The following is a 22,295-nucleotide window of genomic DNA, read 5'->3' on the forward strand; positions in this document are numbered from 1 at the left end:
GAGTTATATATACTGATAATCTAACTCAATGAATTAAAATAAAAAGGAAATTAGAACTCACCCATCTTGGAATTTCTCAAACCCGCCAAATGGACAAAACTGTGAGGCCAGTGGAGGGCCAAAACAGACAATATTTCATGTGATCTGGTTCCGAGTTATATATATATATACTGATAATCTAAATCATTGAATTAAAATAAAAAGGAAATTAGAACTCATCCATCTTAGAATTTTTCAAACCCGCCAAAGAGAAAAAAGCGTGAAGCAAATGGGAGGCCAAAACGGAAAATATCTCGTGTGATCTAATTACAGGTCTAAATCATTGAATTAAAATAAAAAAGAAATTAAAAATCTAAAATAAGGCAATGAAAACATACTAGCAATTCAGGAGATACGATAATCTCGTTCTGTCTCCTAGTGATGATGAATCACGTGCTCATTAGTTTTTCAATAGTTCGACTGTATTAAAACAGCCGGAAAAGACAATTTACCAATGATTTACTGAGGATTTCTTTAACGATTTTTTCAATTTCCAAATAATTTACCGACGGAATGAGTTGACGGTAAAACGGTTTACTAAACCATCAATAAATTATCCACCAACAATCGCATTACAGTTTGCGGTTGTCGGTAAACCATCCATTATGGACGGTTTTAACTGCCAGTATTATACCGCTTTAACTTATCAACATATATTAATTAATGATTAATCATGTATTTTATTTATAACTGCATCTTGGCTCTGTTCCAAACTCAAGATATCAATTTTATCATGCTGCATCTTTAATTTAATAGCAAAGATCTAAACCATAAGCACTATTATGTATAGGGTTAATAAATATTAAAATTCGTCCGGTTCAAATATATCCAACCCGACTTCATAAATGGTATGTAAAAGAAAACATTAATGAATTATACAATTAATATTTCTCAAACACCAAAACTTCTATAAGAAGACAAGAAAAAAAAGAAAAGAAAAGTGGACCTGAGAATAATGTAGAGACGAAATTGGTAAAAAGAAATATGGTAAAACATACACTTCATTAAAAACTACAAAAAGAAAACAATAGTAATAATTGTCCGAATAATTATTATCATTATGTGCATCCAAGAAATACCTTAATCATATATGTAAGTATAAAGGAGCTAAAAACTGGACAGTATAGTTCATATTACAGTAGAGATTGGAAGTGACCAGTCAATAAAAGTGGCCGAACATTTGGCATCTTGTTAAAAGCTAAAATTGCTCAAATTAACTGACCTACTAAAAGAATTCCAGGAAAAAGAAAAGAAAAAAGAAAACACACACACCAATTATAGTCTTTAATCCCAACCTGAAGTTCCAAAGTTACTGGAAATCAAACTCTCTAACCCTGATAACTGATCAGAAAATTCTCCACAAATGTTGTCCTGTGGTGGATAAACCCACCCGTCAACAGAATCAATCAATATAAACTCACTACTTAGTGGTGCCAACTCAAAACTCCCTTCTATATTTGGCAACTCCACGATTTCACTTAATTCCTCGGATTCTGAAACATCCTCGGACACTGACACGGAGGATGATGATGATGTTGAGGATGTAGAAAGTGATGACGAGGACTCTGACAACGAGGACGATGATGGTGATGATGATGATGAGTCAAACTCAACCATTGAAGCAGCTTTAGCAGCGGCTACTTGAATGTCGCGTGGCATTAATGAAACTGGACGAGGAAGTGAGTCAATAAGCTGTGGAAAGTTTAGAATGGCAGAATTACCTTTAATGCTCATGGCGGCAACATCATGTGCACGCGCCGCCATTTCAGCGGTAGGGAATGTTCCTAACCAAATTCTTGATTTTTTACGCGGTTCGCGGATTTCGGATACCCATTTACCCCAACTTCTCATTCTAACACCTCTGTAAACTGGGTGCTTGCTACAATCTCTTGCTCTCTTTAAGCAGGATCTTTTGTCAACTGGGCCTTCAGATTTGGAGTGCTTAGTGGCGGCGGCGGCTAAATTAGATGGTGGAGATAATGAGGAATTGCTGGTACTTTCTTCTGGCATTGTTAAATGGGGGCGACTGTAGTAGGTGAAGTTATTTTATTGTAGACAAGTAATGTATGGATACAAACAGAAGAGGCTGCAATGGACAATTCGAGAGAAAGAGGGAGAGAGAGGACAATAAGAAAGAGGAGAATAATGTGAGTGGATTTTTAAGAGAGGATACGCTCCTTTATAGTGACCTTTAACCTACCATTAATATTTTCCAATCACAAAGAACTTGCTAACAGGAAATGGGAAAATAAATAATACTCCTAGTTGACGAAAAAAGAGTTTTAATTACCAGGTTCATTTACAATAAAAGTTAAAGCTAAACTAAATTCAGGTCAATTTAAATTATTAACATATATACATATTTATTCATTTCTGTTTTCAAATTTATCCTGATCTACTAAATGAAATCATTATTTAGCTCAATCTATGGAAACTAATTTATTTTACCACAAACTGAAAAGAAAATTTAAATACATGTTTTGTAGAAAATAATTATATTTTTAACATATAATTTAGCTACACATGGTTTATAGAAATTAAGAAAAAGCCTGTGATGTATAATTTTATTTGTATATAAAATTATTTGGCATATTAATGACGTGAAAAATATGTTCTCATTTAATATGAAAAATGAATGAAAGGAAAGAAGAAGACAAGGGAAGAAGTGAAGTGAAGGGTAGGGTAGGGTTGGGGAAGGGGACCCAAATGAAGAATGGTGTGTGCAGAGAAGAATGGTGGGACTAGAGATTGCACTAAAACACACTATTCTACCAAACAACGTTCAATTAAATTTGCTTCTTCTTAACTTTGTCCACGTCTCTATTTTATTGTCCGTTAGGGATATGCTTCTTTGTCTGCTTTTGTGTTCCATTTCATCTCTCTTTCCCCAATCATAACTTTCACTAAATAAAAATTAGAAATTAAAAGTTACCACTCTTGTGTAAAAAGAGAATTCCTATTGTCAAAGTTTATGTTAAATTTAGAGGAGAAAGACAAAAAGCAACATCTTCTTAGATTCTGTATAAAGTTGGAAGCTAACCCACCATAACCTTTTTGGTTTTCTCAAATGATATATAAGAATACAATAATTTTTAAAAGAAAAAAAATGCTAACAAAAAGACAATTTCTTATTTTAAGAAATATACATATGCAATTTTGGAAAGATTTTGACCATTTATTTATACTTTTTTTTTTATTATTATTATTGATGGAAGATGTATTGCCATTACGTAATACTACTAACCATTTCCAACTCTTTAAATAATTTGAAAATCTAAAAAATCAGTATATCGTAAAATCATGAAATAATATAATACACATTGCGTTCTTCTAAATATAATACACGGTTAGATTTGGGAATGCTAAAATCTGATGCCTCCTCAATTCAAGAAAGTTCAATGTAATTTTCTTTTTCCTTCTTACATATGTACTTTTAAAGAGAGAATCGGATGTAATGAAACAGGGCTGAACAACTAATTCAATGACCAATTGATGCAATTTTATTTTTTCATTCTTTTGCATGAATATCAATTTGTAAAAACTGATAGAACCAATATATTATTTTATTGTATTTAATTGAAATCTATAAAATTTATAAAAAAATCTGAGAAACATTTTGGTTTCAGTCGAAGATGTCATTTGATTATTATTAAATTGACTGCATTTTTTTCTATCTATGAGGACCGGAGTGCTTTCTACTTTTAATAGGCCACGAACTAGATCAGGATCAAATTTAAAATTTATGTACTTTGAATAGAGAAAAAATAAATTTAAAATTTTATATAATTAAATTTGTGTGAAATTGTTTATAACTAAACTAAATTAAAAAAATATATATATGTAAAATTTCTAAATAAATTCCACATTAGTAAATTAATATATTTTATAATATTAAATATTTTAATTTTTCTTTCATATCTTTCTTTTCAAATGAAATAAATTTTTTAATTAATTTCAACCAAACATATATCATTACTATTAATATTTCATAGTGACCTTAATGTTTATAATTCCAATTGATATGGCCGGAATCTTATGCCAATCGAGAAAGAGCCGAATTAAAATATTTATACATGATTCATGATTCCTATATAAACGACTCATTATAGTAATTTCTCTTACTAACTTATTTGACAAATGTCATTACCTTGTATCTTGCATTGTGGCTCATCATTAGTCCGTCATTATATTCATGAGATCTATTAGGATTATCAAAATATGTTTCAGGAATCCACTTTGTGCCCTATAAATTATACCTTAAATTCTATAACACAATTAAAATAATCATCACACCACAGTGCCCGAAAAGTTATCGAGCAAAGTTGGTGTTAATAAAGCAGAAAGAAAGTGGTAATAATCAGCTGATAATAGTTTACAGAAAAAAGGGGTTACAAATCTATAAATAAACAAGAAGAAGAAGAAGAAGAAGAAGAAGAAGAAGAAATGGAGTAACCTAACTCCCTGATGTCTTCTTCTGCAAGAGTACAGAAGCTTCATATGGGCACCTAACACGAGGAATGCATGTATGTATTATATCTGCCAGCACATGATGGATAAAAATAAATAGATTCAATAAAAGAAAACAACTCACAGATTTGATCTTTTGGGTCGTCCAATTATTAGATTTCCCACTCTTTTTTTAGATATTTTGTCTCTTACATTATTACTAACTGATTTTTTTATATATAAATAAAAAATCAGTTTTTTTACTCATTTTATCTGCTTTTACTACTCGTATTTTACAATCATAAATCAAGACTACTTTATATAAATTAGAAAACTTTTTTAGTTGATTGCATCTTATTTTTCATTACATAAAAAGTATATTATATATGTTGTAAGTAACTTTTTTCCTTGAATAAATTTTGTTGTTATTAGAATAAATTACATTGACAATCACCAAACTTTGCATTTTATAATAAAAATATAACAAATATTTAATTTGTAATTAAATGTTTGCTAAATTCTAATTTTAATAACATTGATGGATTTTTTCGATATACTTATAAGGTAAATTACATAGATAGTCATTAAATTTTTTAATTTATAATAAAAAAATACTAAATTTTTTTATTTATTACAAAAATGTATTACCTGTGTATCTTTTAGATTTTAGATTTTAGTACTTTTTTCTTACAAAATATAAAATTTGATGACCGCTCATGTAATCTTTTTTCAAATTTATCGAAAAAACCCATCGGTGTTCTTAAAAATAAAATTCAACGACCATTTAATTACAAATTAAAAATTTGATACCTTTTTATTACAAGATGCAAAATTTTATGACTGCAGATATAATTTACCCTTATTGTTTATCTCTATAAAAAAGTACAACCCTCTTCACATCAGGCATAATAAAAGATTATATACATAGAGAATAGAAATTAATCTATATTGGAAATATAACTAAGTTAGTCTGTTTTTGTTTGCCAGGGTTTAAAAAAAAATAAAAATAAAGTTAGTATGTTTTAATGATAAAGCTAATTAACATAAAGAGATATTAAAAAAGAAATAAAATTATCCCATTCACACTATTGCCTCATCAGTCTTAGATTTTTTTTTTAATAATAATAATAGATTCTTTATTAATAATTCTTTTAATGGGGAAGATAATGATATTTGAGAGGACTAATTACCCAAGCCAATAGACTTCCCAAGACACCCAAAATATAAAGATCTTACATCTCTCAATACCATGAGAAAAAAAATAAACCTCAAACACCTCAAAAACACAATACCATAAAATTACAGAAGCACAAACATGGGCATAATACAAACACCCAAATTTCCTAATAACACAAAAGTAATTCAAGGTCTTGACGTTAATTGCTCTACTCCTTGAAGTATCTCTGCTTAGCAATCTCGAGAAGATTCCATTCAACAATACCTTATTCTCAAAAGAAGATGGGATACTACAACCATGCTACAAAATCAGAATTCCTTTCTACTGCACTTTTGGCCAAATTATCTGCAGTATTATTAGATTCTCTAGGAATAATATGAGTGAATACGGGAGCAGAGATCAGCTTCTTACATAAATCCTTGATTCTGCAAATGTCATCCCAGATTTAACAAAGAAAAACCTTCTAATCTTCCATTATTCCAATGGATGGCATTAAGAGGATCTGATTCAAAAATAATTAGTTTGTCCATACATACCTGGTTATCAACGGACAATTTCACAGCCTTAGTTTTACATCCAAAATCTCAGTAATTAGAACCTAAATCAGCTTCGAGTAAAAGGGGAGATTTTTTTGTTTGTAGCTTCTTACTAATACTTATTTACGGTTATTAATAAATAAAATAGTCAAATGTTTTATAAAAAACAATAATTAAAAGTTCAATGAAAATCAATTAAATGCAACAAACTTTTAAGCAAATAGTGTAGTTTTAATTATATTTTGAGAATAATTTGGAATTTTTTAATTAATATATCATAACCTAAAGGGTGTGAATTTTTATTTTGAAAGCTAGGGAGCTAATTAGTGAATTTCCATAGACTTGGAGGATTTTTAGTAATTTATTTATAATGGCCCTGTGTTATTATTTACTAGGCATAATGAATTGATTTCTTCTTATTAGTACCTAGAAAAGAAATCATTACCATACACTTATACGACTTTTGCATAATTCAGTTAATTTACTTTTTAAATACGATATAGAAAATACCATTCACACTGAAATTAAAGAAATTGCAAAGAAAAAATACATTAATTTAACAAAACAGATAGGAGTTTCACTTACTAATTATCAATTAATCTTCAAGAATTAACAAGCAGTCTAAATTGAGACTGAAATCTTTTATGGCTATATTAATATCTTTTTCCATAAAAAATATTATTGTGCAGAGATTTTACTATAAATCCCAATTAAGAATGCCTCACCCAAGGCTTTGAATATAAGGCTGTTTTCTTTGCAGAAAAAAGGATGGCTGTTGTCAGTTTTCACCGGGGCAGTCATTAATTCGCCATTCCATCCTCAAAGTATGCTAATATTGAATTCTGTTCTAGCTCGTCATAACTTCTTTTATTACCATAAAAGAATATTTTACTAAGAACTATACATTAATGCTGGTTATAAAAACGCTTTTAAAATAAAATAATAATAATAATAATTTTCCTGAATTTTAAAATTACTTTGGAAGAAAATAGATAAATTGATAATTATTTCAAAAAATATTTTTTATTTAATAAATTAGTTTTTTATTAATTTTCAAATATACTTTTAAAAATATTTATCTATTTTATCTATTTTTTAAAAATTATAATAGTCGAGTAAAATTGTCAAGAAAACACTTACTACTCGACTATTATAACATTAGGAAAGTGGATCCTGTGTTAAAGCAGCTGCCACAGGTTTCTTCAAAAACCTATTCAGGGCATAGAGGCCTTCTCGCATCCAAGAAGTTGTTAAATATCAGTCCCAATAGCAGTAACTGATATAAATCAGATACTACGTGTGATGAGATTTTTTTAATTTTTTCTTTTTTTAAAGAAGTTATCTTTGACATCGGTAGCTCCAAATGTCTAGGACCTGATGGATATCCTGGAACTTTCTATTAAAGGTATTGAAAATTATAGGCCCGAAAAACTTATGAGCAGTAAAGAATTTCTTTGAGAACTCACAAGAATTTGAAATAATTCCAGATGACAATTAAACTACATAAGCTCATGTCTATGACAGGGTGAGCTGATTCAAAAAAACAGCGATATCGTATATGGATTTCAATGTAGCGCGATAATATTGTTATTATACATATTTTATATTTATAAATGGTCTCTTTATCTCAGTTTTTTCTTCCAGATGATGTTCCTTTCTAGTATTTTGTCATCAATATTTAAGCAGGCGTTGCATATTTTATTTGCAGATGGTACCTTGGTCTTTACGCAAGTGAATGATATAGAATTGGATTCTCTACTGAACATTCTTCAGGAGACCATTAGTATGGAGAAATCCAATGTTTTGTTCAGTTCACATATTCCCCTCCCCCTGAAGTTCAATGTAAAATGCGAAGAAAGCTCCAAATGCAAGCTGTAGGTGACTCTAGAAAGTACCTATGAATTATAGCTTTATGAGGTCGTTTTTTGCTATTTGAAAGAGAAAGTTCATAAGAACTACAAGGATGGACACACAAGCTCCTATCGTAAATAGGGAGGGAGGGGTGCTCCTCTAATTTTTACTTACCACAATTCCTTCTTATGGTATGGTGAGTTTCCACCTCCTAAGGTCCTATGACAGAATCAATAGTTGTACAACAAGGTTTTGGTAGAAAAAGAAAATAACTAAAAATAGGGTTTTGAACTAGAAAAATGGGAGAGTTCCACTCCTTCCAAAAAAAGGGGCAGGTCTCAGAAACATGGAGTTGGATGTTAGCAAGCTTGAAGGTTAACCTGAATTACTATGTTCTAAAAAATATGAGAGCCATTTAATTTTCCATTAGAAATTTCTAGCAAGCTCATCAAGGCAGTAGATCATCATGCAGCCGGATGAGCATATTAAAGGGCATATACCCTTGTTTATTGGGGCTAGATGGACTGTTGGGAATAGGGAGGAGATTAGGGTTTGGAAAGACCTATATGGGTTCCTTGCCACACTTCAAAATCTCTTCAAATCTGTACTATAATCTAGGTACCCACAAAGTATATATATGAGCTTAGCAACGGGATATTAATACCAACAGTCACTTAATTTTACATTTTTATTCGTTTTGGTCATTAGTTTTTTTTTTTTGTTTCGTTTTGGTCATTAACTTTACAATTTTATACAAAATGGTCACCGCCGCCCATACACGGTGGTTTAATTGATCGGAATGCTGAAATATTTTAATAAACTTATTATCAATTGACACGTGTTAATTTCTCTTTCCTAGTTGTTATTCTAGTCATGTATATTTTTAATCCTTATTTAACTCAAATAAACTAACCTAACTCACATTTAACCTAACCCAATCCAAAAAGAATTTTATACCTCACTTTAGAAAAAAAAATCCCTAAAACTAAAATTGCAATCCGTAAAACTAAGCTCAATACCACCATATTGATGCTTTACCTCTCCATTATTGTTGCTTGTATTACTGCTTTTATGATAGCAGATTGACCTATCTTTTGTCCTTTCTTCCTTATACCTTTTTCTTCAATCATAACAAATGAATCAACCTTCTGCTTATTCACCTTTGATTTCTCTTCTACCTCTCGTCTCATCACCTTTTTCTTATATCATTTTCGGGTGTTGCTTTCTTTGGATTGCACTTGCCACATACAACTATGGTGAAATAAAATTTGTGGGCTTTGAAAATGAAACTGCAGGTTGTTGTTTTGGTTCAGCTTTTGGATTGACAAGTTCAATTTTAAGATTCCGAAACTTCTGTCATTCCTTTTGAACTACTTTTTGGAGTTCACAAGCAGCACGATTTTCTGATTAATTTTTGGTAAAGAAAATGATTGCATTGTTGAATAAAAGGAGGAGATCTTTGAAGAACATTTGGATGCAAAAAGAATAAACCCCTTTGTCAAGTCTAGATTGAATCGTTTGGAGATCAATGTGTTGTCTGATCAATTCTTTTTACCTTTCTGATTCCTGCAAACAAATAGATTAGGGATTGCAATTTTAACTTTAGGGATTTTGTTTTATAAAAGTGAGGTGTAGAGTTCTTTTTGGGTTGGGTTAGGTTAAATGTAGATTAGGTTAGATTATTTGAGTTAAATAAGGGTTAAAAAATATACATAGAATAATGACTAGGAAAGAAAAATTAATATGTGTCAATTGATAATAGGTTCATTAAAATACTTGAGTATTCCATGGTGACCATTCTGCTACGAAATTATAAATTAAACGACCAAAGTGAAACAAAAAAAAAAAAAAAGAAAGGTTTAGTGACCAAAACTAATAAAAGTGCAAAATTAAGTGACTGTTGGTATTAATACCCCCTCCGTGACCAACAAAAACTTTTTCCGAAATATAGATGTACTTAAGGAATTATTCTTAGCAGACAAAGTTGAGGAAATTTATAAGATATTAAGATTCCTATCTAGAATTTAGATAAGAAAGGGCTGATTTCTGTGTGACATGTCTACCAGCAATCGTGCAATCAAATTGATGATAGAACCTCAAGCTCACTTCAAGCCTCTAGATTGATTTCAAATGCTACTTAGCACATCATATGAAAGTTGCCAGTGTCAGCAAAACTTAATATCATAATATCATTAGAGAATCATAATGTCATCAAATATGCATATAAAATGAGGAAACAGTGGAGCATCTCTTGTGGGTGTGTGATCATATAAGAGAAGGACTTAACTTAGTTCTTGAGCCAATTGGGATACTCTCTCAACTCATAGAACAGAGGTTCATCTTTAATGTGGTGGAAATCTCTGGTGCAAACCCTATATTTTTATTTGTAATATCAAACAAAATGCATATTACAAATTATAGACCAAAGATTCATGTCTAGTCCACATCCTAAAAACACTGATTCAATGCTTACGAATTTGAAATATTAATTTAGTTAAAGTTTTTGTTATAGTATTTTAAATGTGTATTTTTATTTTATTGTCTTCCTGAATAAATTCATTATGTTATTATAATTTGTTTGAATATGGAAAACGAGATGCTGTTAATAAAATTAAGTCAATGAAAAAAATAAGAGAATTTGTACAATCAATTTAGAATATAAAATTGTTTTGAAACTAATATGTTAAATACCAATAACAACAACTTAACATTATTTATTAAGTGTTGTATTTACATCAATTGATTTATTTATTATTATTAACCATCTATAATTTAAAATTAATTAATACAAATATAATAACTAATAAATAATGTTAAGTGATTAAAATCAACTAATCAAATATAATAATTACTAATAATAAATAATGTTATATATTATTATATAATTATTTTTGTTTATAAATAATATAATAGACTGAATTTATCTAAACTTTACTGTGAGAAAAAAGCAACCGCAACAAGGGCATGTAAAATGGACATTTGAAATACTGTGCATTAACCTTCTATTAAAGGTTAACCGAGTCTTTATTATCTATCTTTGTTTTGGTAAATCATTGTTCACAACACCTGAAACTCTCTTTGTTGTAAAATTAAAAAGCGAAAAGTCTCATCAATACAGATCTGCAAATCCCGATGGAAATTTAATGAATACATGATTGATAATGTTCCACCATATTATTAACTAATAAATTTGATAATGTTCTTATATTATTTTAACAATTACTTTGGGCATATCAATAACAAGACATATAAATAATCCTTCAAAATTATATCATTTAAATGTATTAATAGATTACTATATTTATATTTAAAAAAAAAAAACTGATTCTATTATGATAATTATCGATAAGAGATAATTATTCAAAAAGTAATCAATTCCATATTAAGTTATCGAATGTGATTTATACATCAGATAACATAATATTATTCTCAACAAAAAGAAAGAAAGAAAGAAAGAAAGAGTTGCTTGTTAAAAATAGGATTCTTTGTTGGGTCTTTCACTCAAACTGTCACTCATACATTTATTAATAAAAAAATGAAATGATAAAAAAGATATATAAACTTTTTTTTATTTATTTTACATAAATAAAATGATCTCTAATATTTATAGGGTAAAACACTTCAACCCCTGATAGAAACAGTAGGTAAGTTTTTTGAAAACTTTATATACTTTCCACTAACATAATGATTAATTTGTTGAATGAGATATAACTATACCATATAATAATCGGAATGAAGACGTATAATAAAACAAACTTTCAGGGGGCATTACGGGCTCTCAGTCGGCAAGAACAGGATCTGCCAGGAAGGAACAACAAAATAAAACATTACTCCTGGACAATTTCTTTTGTACGAGATGTTTTTCTGAACCTTCCTTCTTACGAGACTGATTCTCATCAAATTCATACTAGACACTGTCTTTGGAACATGGAACTTCATTGAAATTATAATAACAGTATATTTCATTATATTTGCATGTCGTTCTTCACATGCTGTATCAAATTGCAGTTGCCTGTTTTGGAATAAAGTTCTTCTAAATGTCGGCTCCAATTAAGCTATTTGTTTATCCACAGCTAATTCATTTGAACTTTATAGAAAGAATATTATTTGCATCAGAATTTGTTGCTTTTAATCTTAGGATTAATTAATATATTACTCCTCTGTGTATGCTTTTTAATTAACTAACTTCTCCCTCAGTTTCAATGATTTTTTTTTTTTTCAGTGGTACCCTCCTTTATTAATGACTTTTAGCATCTTTCATTACTACTAAGTTTATGTGGATCCTATATTTTGAGAAATATTAAGTATAAAATTTTATTTAAGTTCAATAAACACTTGCTTTTTTTTTTCTATGATTATTAATAGTTTTAGTATTTTTCTTTTTAGAATTTTCAATTGAAAAAATAAAATAAAATACTAATTAATAATATAAATAAAAACTTATAGTGTATTTATTTAATTCAAAATAGAGAATGAAGCATTTGAAGAGCCAAACTATCTCTTTATTTTATATTTAAAGAATTAAGTATCTATCAAAATTCTATTTTATAAAAATGACTTTTCAAAATAAGAAACTTGACATATATAAGAATTTATCCAAAATGCTAGTAGAACTTAAATGCTTAAATCCACAAAAAAAGATTAAGCTCATATCAAATCAAGTCTGGAATTATCTCTTAATTTTATTTTTTCTTCACTTAATGTTCAAGAAACAGCATCTCAAATAATTTTTAACTATTTTTTTAGAAAAACATAGTAGTTTCTATAGAAAAAAAAAAACTAAATGCTACAAAAATGGGCACCACGTTTGGTTTTTCGAAACCTTTCAAAAATATTTTAAAATTAATAAAAAATATAATATTTACTGTAAATCTTTTTTTTTTTTCAAATTTACAGTGTGGTTATTTTCATTTATATTTTAGATTATTTTTTAGTTGTTTTTTAATTGCATTTTAGTTTTTTTATCTTAAAAAAAAAAAAACCAAAATCAACCAAGACAGTAAATCTGAAAAAAAAAAACTATACTTTTAATATTTTAATACAGTAAAAATAAAAATATAAATATAATAAAAGATATAGATATTTCTGATTTTTTTTTTCTTTCAAAATTCATTAACAAATATACTAGGCCAGCAAAGAGCATTGGACCAACATTAGTAGATCCATTTCTAGTGGATTATTATGCTGGGGCTGAGCATATGGTTTGAGTAGCCTAATGATAGGTCTAGAGGGCTTCTTTTGGGCCAAATAGAACTTATGAATGAATTGGACTCATTTTCTTTTTGAATTTTTGTTTCTTCAAACACATCTCAACTTACCAAAACATATCATCATATTACTATTTTCGGTATGCAACAATTGCCTCTATGATCTTTCAATAAAATTGATAAACAGATCACACTTATTATTTTTGTTAATAAATTACTTGTAAATGAGATTTTAACCAGTTGCCTAAACTTGTAAAAAGGGTATTAATTAAATCTTGAGAAAAAAAAATGATTTAGATAGCATGTAGTAATATTTTTAAGAATATTAATTAGTGGTCAAACTAAAATAAGCATAATATGTTACTATACATGCCCCTTAATTTGAGCTTTAATTCTTTTGACATCATGGCTTTGTCAAATAATAATAATAATAAAAGTTTATAAATGGAGTGGGATAGAAGGAAAGTAGTTTTGTTAATGAGTTTGTTGACCTAATGTTACATTGTATTGTTTCTGATGATCCAAAAACTAAAGAAAGGTAAGGCCTCTTTGAACTTCTTCAAGAAGGTCAAAGCCAGTTGCCTAAACTTGCGTTTTAGTTGGTCATCATCTTAATTTCAATTTTCTAAGTTCAATGCGAAATATAATTTTGTTTATTTTGATCTTAGTTACTTTATAACTAGACCATGTGTACTTTTGTTAGACTATTCAATTGTTTATATTTATTATTTTTTGAACATGTTTTAGTCTTTGGGAATAATTAATTATATTTGTAAAAAGGGTATTAATTAAATCTTTTCTTAATGATTTAGTTGATAGGTTGATGCTTCAATGTTTGAACAGTGCCTGGTTTTGTTGCATGACCGCATTACAACACTTAATTCTCACCAACTTCATTGCCCCCAAAACATGGCCCCGTCTTCTTTTCATTTATGCCAAAATTTAGAAATTTACATATTTGACATTTATATCCTTTAAAATGGTGTATTTAATTAAGACTTTTATAAAACTTTTAAATAATTTACTTTGTTTCTGAAATTTCAATAACTTTTATAGAGTTCAATCTTATCAACATAAAAGATTATCCAAATAATTTTGCTAATAAAATCTAAAAGTCTATATATGGTGGGGTTATTTGCTTAAAACAATTCATTAAATACTTCATTTAAAATTTATATTTTTTATGAGAGTCCTTTTTAAATTGAATTAAAATTTTTTAATTAATTTTTTTATATGTAAGTATAAAAAAAAAAATTATTAGTAAGTAATTTTTATCTTCTAAAGTTTTCTCTAATTTTTTATATTTTTTAAGATAAAGAACATATTAAAGAGAAATAAAGATGATAATGCAGTAGAATTTAAAAATAAGAAAGATGAGTTTTTAAAAAAAAATCTATTGAATCTTAAAAAAAATAAAAGAGAAATTTTATAAACTTTTATTCATAACAATGAATAAAAAATTATTAAAAATGTATAAAAGTTCATGTCAAATAACTTTTTGAATACTAACTTACTTTTAAAGATTTCATAAAAATTGTAATCGTCCTAATTTTTATAATTTTTTTCAAAGTCTTTAAAAGTCTATATTGAGCATCTCATGACTTATATATAATTTTTTTAAAATTATTATTGAATACATCTTAACTTTTAATTTCATTAAAATTTTTAAAAATTTTAGAAAATATTAATTGAATACTCCCTCTTTATATTTCTTTCTCTCCCTCAAGTTTGATGATTAAATTGGAAAAAAAAAGTCATTTTAAATAGCTGTAATCAATACCCCCAACACTTCTATTTTTGAGTTTATTAGGCAATAATTTTTAGTACCGACATTACTATTAGATTAAGATATCAGTTTTAACATTTTAACTCTATTCTTATCCTCAAAGTAATGATATCTATATATTTTAAATTGTATTTTCGAATCAAATTTTAAATTTTCATTCAGCTAAATCTAATAAAAATTTAAAATTCTTATATTTAAACATTTCCCAAAACAAGTGAAATTCACAAATTTACATACACACATTTCTTTAATATTAATCTATGAACTATAATATGTATAAATATTTAACGAATTTTTTGTCTCATATTTCAAGACAGCCTTAATTCATATAATTTCTCAGTTTTATTTTATATTCAAGTTGGCACACTATTTGTTTATAAAACAATAATAATGCAAAAGAAAAAGACACATGTTATTTGAAGACAGGTTAATGGATATAACTGTAATTTGACATCTCATTCAAAAACATAAACCAAAAAGCCACAAACAGACACGTATAAAAAGAAGTTAGCTTGCATCTGCATATGTATATAAACACAAACTTCACACCTGGAAAGCCACGAACTCTCAATTTACTGAAAACAAAAAAAGACTCGAACTTTGAACAACTCTTGAATTGGAAACCAGAAAAAGCTTTTCCGTTTAATGGATTTACCAGAAAGTATCGGTCCGTTTCGGGTTGAGATTGACGAGTCATATCGGCCTCTTCCTTCAGTTTATCTTGCTTTACTATCTATTTGGTTGGTCTCTGCTTTTTCTTGGACCATTAATACTTACAAAAACCGCAACTTTCAGGTCTCTCTCTCTCTTTATTTTACTTTTATTTTGTTTCTTGTTCAGTTATTTTAGTAATTGGCATTTGGGATTTCATTGGTTTAATTAAAATGTTGAGTCTATGGTCTGTCCTAATGTTGTTCTTTTATGGGTTTTAGTTTAAGTTTTTGTTTCTGGTATATTTGTTTGGCTGCTGAGAAAGCTAAAGAAGAAAACTCTAGAGGAGAGAAGAAGAAACCAAGTTTGTAATTTTGATCTAAGGGATTTAGGTTGTTTAGTTTTAGTAGAGATTAACCTGAGTAATCAAACAATGGTAGTTACTTATTTTATTTTCCTGTATAAAACGAATTGCATACTAATTATTGGAGTAAATATTGATAAAAGCTGATAAAATTACTTCCACAGGGAAAGGACTCATTTTGAGTTCTTTTGCTTGCATTTTTAGGATGATTATTTATTGGTATGGAATTAATTTGCTTTGTTTAATTACAATCGTTTCAGCTTATTTTTAAGTATGATGTTTCCTTTTGTTTGTTAGGAGAAATTGTTAATTCTTTGTACTTTTGTCCTCTGCGTTGTGGTTAAACTAGAACAGACGAATAATCTGCAGTGGACGCTGACGTCTGTGCCATTGATCAAAGCTTTGCAGCTCATGCTTTCGTTTCTCTTCTGGTAGGTTTTCTCATGAAAGTAGAAACTGCATCCATTGCGCAAAGAAATCTAATAAAATGGATAATTCAATGTAAAAACGAGGCTCATGATATAGCTCTCATACATTTTTCACGTGCCTTATTAAATAACACTTCAAAATTAAGGGCTAACTTGGGGACATTAAATTTGAGAGCTGGTCTAGAATATGTTATTTTCCTATGCTGTAGGTTGCTTATTCATTTGAAATTGGATGAACTGAAACATGTGAAATTTGTGTGCATGTACTTTGAGCTATTTTGACTTTTGCAATAGCCTCCACTTCTATATAAATTTCGAAGCACCGTTCTTGCAGGTATTTTTGCTTTTACCATGAAATATGCTCGCTCTGGTTGTCATTTGGGGTGTATATAACTGGAGTTCTCTTTCAAACAGCTTCTTTTATTTCCTTCCTGCTTATCTCCCATGGTTACTGCATTATGTGTGAGCGCCTTTCACTAACTGAGCGCCGTGCCACAGCTGCCCTCGGATGTGTCTTTTACTTGACTCTTGTAGGGTACAGAGCTTCTGTGCCATACTTCACAGTAGGTTTCTGAGCTAATTATTGCATTTTGATTTTAGATTGGCAGTTACTGCTACACTTTTCTGTTTATGCAGAATCGTTATTCGCATCCAGCTTTCCTACTATAATTTCTGATCTCTTTCTATATGTGGTATTGCAGGTGCTGCTGCTTCTGAATTATTTGATTTCATTCTATCTGATTTTCCATCAGATTTCTCAAAATCTATCAATGTTGAGAGAACAATTAACTTTCATAGAGGATGAGGATGTTCAAGATATGCACGAGGCAGTGTACACAAAATACGTAATGTTCAAGTATGTGGTGCTCATTAACAGTTCAAATTCCTGATACTGCATTATTTACTAATGATAATGACTTTGCATTTAATTAAAATGCATAATTTGGATGTTCCTCCGTGAATATGTAGGAAATTTCAGGGTGCGATGCAAATCGTTGTAATGGCTGAAACTGTGGTATGAATCTATCAATTCTGCATTCTTTTTCAATCTTTTCTAGCGAAAATTCAGTGTGAGATTCAGTCACCGAGGCATTAAGAATATTAATTTTCAGATACACATTAATATGGATGCCTCTTCTGAAAATTACTGGTTGCGCTTATTACTTAAAGAATGGGCTCAGTTCTGCATCTTGCTGTACATAGGGTATGTGTGAATAACCCAACCATGTGTATGTAAGCTGCTTTGAATTGTATGCTTTTAGCTAGTTCAATTCATCGAGTTCTTTTTATCTACCTTTCTTTTACAGGTGGACTTTTCGGTCTCAAGTCTTAGCACCACGGTTTTTTGTGATGCCAACTGTAAAATCTGAAGGAGAGGTATTGGTACCTCCAATATACAGTATGGTAAGTGATTTTTGCATTAAAGTCTTCGATTTCTTAATCTATGTTATTTAAAAGGGTTGATTTTGGCTGTAATGTACCATCAGTGGTTGCTCTTCGGTATGCTAATGTATGCATTACTAGCCAATTTGTTATCAGCCACTATGAACTTCTGGATTTAGCTGAGATTAACATGGAAGATGATGAAAGCTGTTTTTTGTTTTGAAATGCTGTTCCTTGCTATATCATCAACATGAAATGATGTTTTCTGTTCCAACAACCTACATAAGAAGAGTGCACTTATTTGTCTATTGACCTTCCAAAGTATCATGTAATAATGTAAAATGCTCCCCCAGATATCTGCATTATATAGTACGCCTTAGATTTTCTTCTGTTGTCTAAATTCTTGGAGGACTGTAACTAGCATTAACATATCTGATTACCCACTTGCTATGCTAAGACAAGCTTCTAAGGAAGGGAAGGACCTTAGAAAATGGAAAACCATGTTCTCTTCAGCTTGAATGTAATAATTTGTTCACTATTTCGTAATAATGCAGAGCCCTTTTTGCAGGAAATGGATGCTGCAACTTTTAAAGATTTTAATTGTGGTCAATGGCACATTGGAGTGGTAAGCCAAATTAATTAGGCCTCTATCTCTTGATCATCTTTTCGCCGATTATCCAAAATTCTCTGTGGTGCCAGTTTAAGCAAATCATTTTTCTTAACCTGCATCAGTTCTCTCGTCCTCAAAACACATGAACCTTTTTTGCTCCCAGAATTTGCTTATAAGTTCCTTTGTTTAGTCTTAAGAAACTTGAATAAACTCATCCACAACCAGGTTGGCTAGCCTACAATGTTGCTAATTATCTGTTGGCTAGTGTGCTGAGATATTCTTCTTTTAAACGCTTATGCAGCCAATTTCATCATCTTATGATAGAAGCTCCCTGGAGTCAGTTGTTGTGGTGATTCAGCATCCTCATCCACTTAGATTGCCAACCGCCACCATATCATCTCCTAGCCCACAGCCGCATAGGCTTTGATGCTATCATACTGAAAAATTCATTACAGATTTATTATGTTCATGCCAGTAGAGCAAAGCAGCTGTCAAATGGCCGTCTACTGCCTTGTTCTAGTTTTTGGCAAAACCAAAAGAAAGATGTAGAAGCATTTTCTTTTCATTTTAAAATTTGTTAAACACACGGTTTTACATATCATAGAAACCTGATAGGGACTCCTTGCAGTTGCAGCCCACAGAATGTAATTTACTGTAATATTCTTAATCTTGTAACAGAAGTGTAAATATTTTCCTTTTCATTTTCAGGATTTGTTCCACTTCTCTTTTGACAGTATACTTTTATGGCTTTCTGGTCTCTATATTTGCAGTAATCTTTAGCCAGGATTGTCCATTCCAATATCCAATCGAGATTTTTGAATTAGAGCCTTTTCTAAAAAAAATAAAAAATTACTTTAAATTAAGAAATGTAAATTGTTTTAGCTATTGTCATTAATTGTTATTATTATTTCTTAGAGGATATTTTTAATAATTGTTTACTAAATTATTAACTGAAAAAGTAAAATGGACTATGATTTGAATAGATAAAAAAATTATCTTTTTGGGACGAAGGAAATATTAATTAGAATTTAGAACTAGTAATTCCAATCATTCTTGATTTATTGTATATTTGATAATTAAGGATTAATAGTAGGGAAAAATCAAGTGCATGGAAAACAAGAGCTCTCTTTTTGATCCTTAGTTGCTGATAGAATTACCTTTTTTTATTAAGATTGCTAGAGCTTTTGCTCAGAAAAAAAGAAAAGAAAAGAAAAGAATGGTTAGAGCAGTGACATGTAAGTCATAAACTGTGTCGTTTAGTACTTTCAAACTACCCGACCTGATCCAACTCATTCGCTTGCAAACTAAAAAGAAAACGAATCACCATCACAGAACAAAGTACCGAGCTCAAAGCATCAATACTTTTTCAGATGAGCGCAGGTTCAATATCTCTCTTTTCATATATACTTATATAAAAGTTACAATATTTTCTCGATTCACGCACTTTTGTAGGGTTGAATTAGTTGGTCTATCAGAATTATCAGTTAAGTCATTGAACAACATCTAAATCAGAAACTTTAATCTTCACTGTGTTTTATCCTGTACTTGTTTGCAACCCCCAGAGAGACATGCTCTGATGTTGTTTCTATCACATGGGTGTTTGATTGGGCAATTTTTTTTTTTTTTTTTTTGTATTTTGGCTATGTTATAATTGTTGTTGGGTGTGTTGCTGAAATAAGAACGAGGATTCTTGAAAGTAATCATACACAACATATTATGGTTCTTAGATGGTTGGGTAATTTGAGAATGTTAGAACTGTGCTTTGATGAATTTGGACAAAGTTCTCGTCAAGTTTATATTTTGATGCAATTTTAATGGAAACCATGTGATTAAGGACGGGAAGTGTAACAAAAGATACATATTTGCCTTAACTGGAAAACCCAAATCCAGAAATTGCAAACTGAAATTCTTGGAGTCAAATGAAAACTTCAAAAATTTATTCATTCATTTTGGATTTGCCTAACCCACCTTTAGTATTATGATGATATGCTCTCTTTTGTATTGATCCAGTTGGTCGCATGCTATTTTTCTTGGGTCTCTCTTTGCTATTATGAAATTAGAAATTTTTGGCAGGTGGTGCATTCGGTGGAAATAGAGGACTAAGACCTGTACCCCCAGAAAAAGGAATCTTCCCTTTGGATCATATGCATGAATGTGATTTGGTAATGTTTCTTGAGGATCTTCATGAACTGTTATCTTTTAGAATAAACTTGCTTTTGTAATGGATTAGTAAGAAATGTTGTTCTTGTTATTATATTTATTTTTGTTTGATTCCTTTACTTATATTTAGGTTTTCTTATGTATTGGCTTGTTTACAGGAGAAGAAAGATTACCTTAATTGTCTCAAATCCTCTGGCCATCAATCTGAAAAATGTAGACTTTTCTCCAAAAAGTACCTGGAATGTCGCATGGAAAAGTGAGTTTGTGTATTTTCTATAATCTATAGATGTTTATGCTTTATGTGCAACTTTTATATTTTGCAGCTAATTTCCTTTGGAATTTGCTGAAAAATCCAAGTGACTGGAGTAACTCGTGGAGGTTGATATGTTGGATTAGGTTTGGGTAGAGGATATAAGAATCCATGTTAATACCAAGCGCATACTTAACATAATTATGTCATCAGTAAAGTTTCAACTGAATGTCATTTTTGTATGTGTAGTAGGGGACTTGAATGGACTATAGATGTTCTTTCTGCAATGCTACGGAAATCAAATCCCACTTACTCTATTAATTGTTGGTTATCCTTGTATATTATCCAGTCATCTATATTACCGTTTGATCTTCAAGAGTCCCAGTTAATTAGGTCTGGAAAATGTGCTGGCATGTCTGTTTTATGAATCACATTGATGTGATTTAGTTGAAACTTGTTTAGAAAGGCCTAAGGTTAACCTAGCCTGTTGAATAATCAATGACATAAATTGATTGCTATTTCAATTTTCTGTTGGATGGAAATTGGTAGAACTCTATTGTCCTAACCGATCAAAAGTTTCGGTGCTTTGCCTGTAGAGTTTTTGAGAAACTGATACCTACTGCTAACACTTAGGGAGCTAGTTTAATGTACATGTTGATCTTCAACACCCCGTGATATTTCTTTGAGCCAAATGTCTGTGCTATAGTGCTACATGCAGGATTGAAATCTTGTAACTTGTTGATTTGAGCATTCAATTTCTTTCATGATGAAAATCTGAACTAAGGATAGATATTATCCTGGTTTATGACAATGTAAAATGAGATCCTAGGAGTCCAGCTCAATTAATTTAGCCAACTACAACTATATAATGCTATTTGGCAATATAGTATGGCTCAGACGGAGGGTAAGAAACATCTATAAATATTTATTATTATTGTTGGTTAACAATTGCTATATAAGCTTTGTAGCCGTTAGGGTCTTTGTTTTTCTTCAGGTTTCTTGTTGCAAAGAGGTTCATATCATTAACCAAAGCTTCATTGGTGTCTGCAGAAACTTGATGGCAAGGCAAGACATGTCAGAACTTGGGTTCAGAAAGGAGCCAGATTTGGAAGCCTCTGGAGAGAGGATTAATTACTGAAGTCTTCTGGAATTAAAGATTGGAGATTTGTCTAATTGTTAGAGCCTTGCAAGTAGCGGCATGGGTTAATCTAGATTTCCATATTCATTTAATAGGAGAGGAATTACCGTTCATTTTTATCATAGATTACAACACTAACCAAGACTCTTTACGTGTATTTTGACCTATAGTTGTATGGATCTATCCACTTGTACTTTTATCTTCAAATGCCAAACATTTCTTGAATTGTTCGTCTACTAATTTCCGACAACTTTCTTTTATTAGCAGTT

The 22,295-nt window shown here is 29.9% G+C and overlaps 3 protein-coding genes across 4 annotated transcripts; 2 read left to right on the top strand and 1 right to left on the bottom strand.

The window, feature by feature from the left end:
- Positions 1–1,076: 1,076 nt before the first annotated feature.
- LOC8274535 (ethylene-responsive transcription factor TINY) lies at positions 1,077–2,241 on the bottom strand. Its single transcript, XM_002515946.4, has one exon. The coding sequence runs from the start codon at positions 2,047–2,049 to the stop codon at positions 1,324–1,326; it is 726 nt and encodes a 241-aa protein (XP_002515992.1). The 5' UTR covers positions 2,050–2,241; the 3' UTR covers positions 1,077–1,323.
- A 13,333-nt stretch (positions 2,242–15,574) lies between these two features.
- On the top strand, positions 15,575–19,185 carry LOC8273808. 2 transcript variants are annotated; one of them, XM_048377995.1, is made up of 9 exons: positions 15,575–15,837; positions 16,355–16,488; positions 16,820–17,048; positions 17,187–17,341; positions 17,455–17,500; positions 17,598–17,689; positions 17,793–17,889; positions 18,437–18,493; positions 18,780–19,185. In XM_048377995.1, exons 1-9 carry the CDS (start codon positions 15,688–15,690, stop codon positions 18,903–18,905), a joined length of 1,086 nt encoding a protein of 361 aa, XP_048233952.1. In that variant the 5' UTR covers positions 15,575–15,687; the 3' UTR covers positions 18,906–19,185. The 2 variants fall into 2 exon arrangements, with proteins under 2 accessions (XP_048233952.1, XP_002515993.2); XM_002515947.4 differs by having other exon boundaries at positions 16,412–16,488.
- A 449-nt stretch (positions 19,186–19,634) lies between these two features.
- Positions 19,635–22,251, top strand: LOC8273809 (cytochrome c oxidase assembly protein COX19). The gene is made up of 4 exons (XM_002515948.4): positions 19,635–19,858; positions 20,552–20,640; positions 20,797–20,894; positions 21,939–22,251. Exons 1-4 carry the CDS (start codon positions 19,849–19,851, stop codon positions 22,024–22,026), a joined length of 285 nt encoding a protein of 94 aa, XP_002515994.1. The 5' UTR covers positions 19,635–19,848; the 3' UTR covers positions 22,027–22,251.
- The last annotated feature ends 44 nt before the right edge of the window (positions 22,252–22,295 follow it).

This window comes from Ricinus communis, chromosome 8 (assembly GCF_019578655.1).
Source record: "Ricinus communis isolate WT05 ecotype wild-type chromosome 8, ASM1957865v1, whole genome shotgun sequence".
In the NCBI taxonomy this organism is placed as follows: Eukaryota; Viridiplantae; Streptophyta; class Magnoliopsida; order Malpighiales; family Euphorbiaceae; genus Ricinus; species Ricinus communis.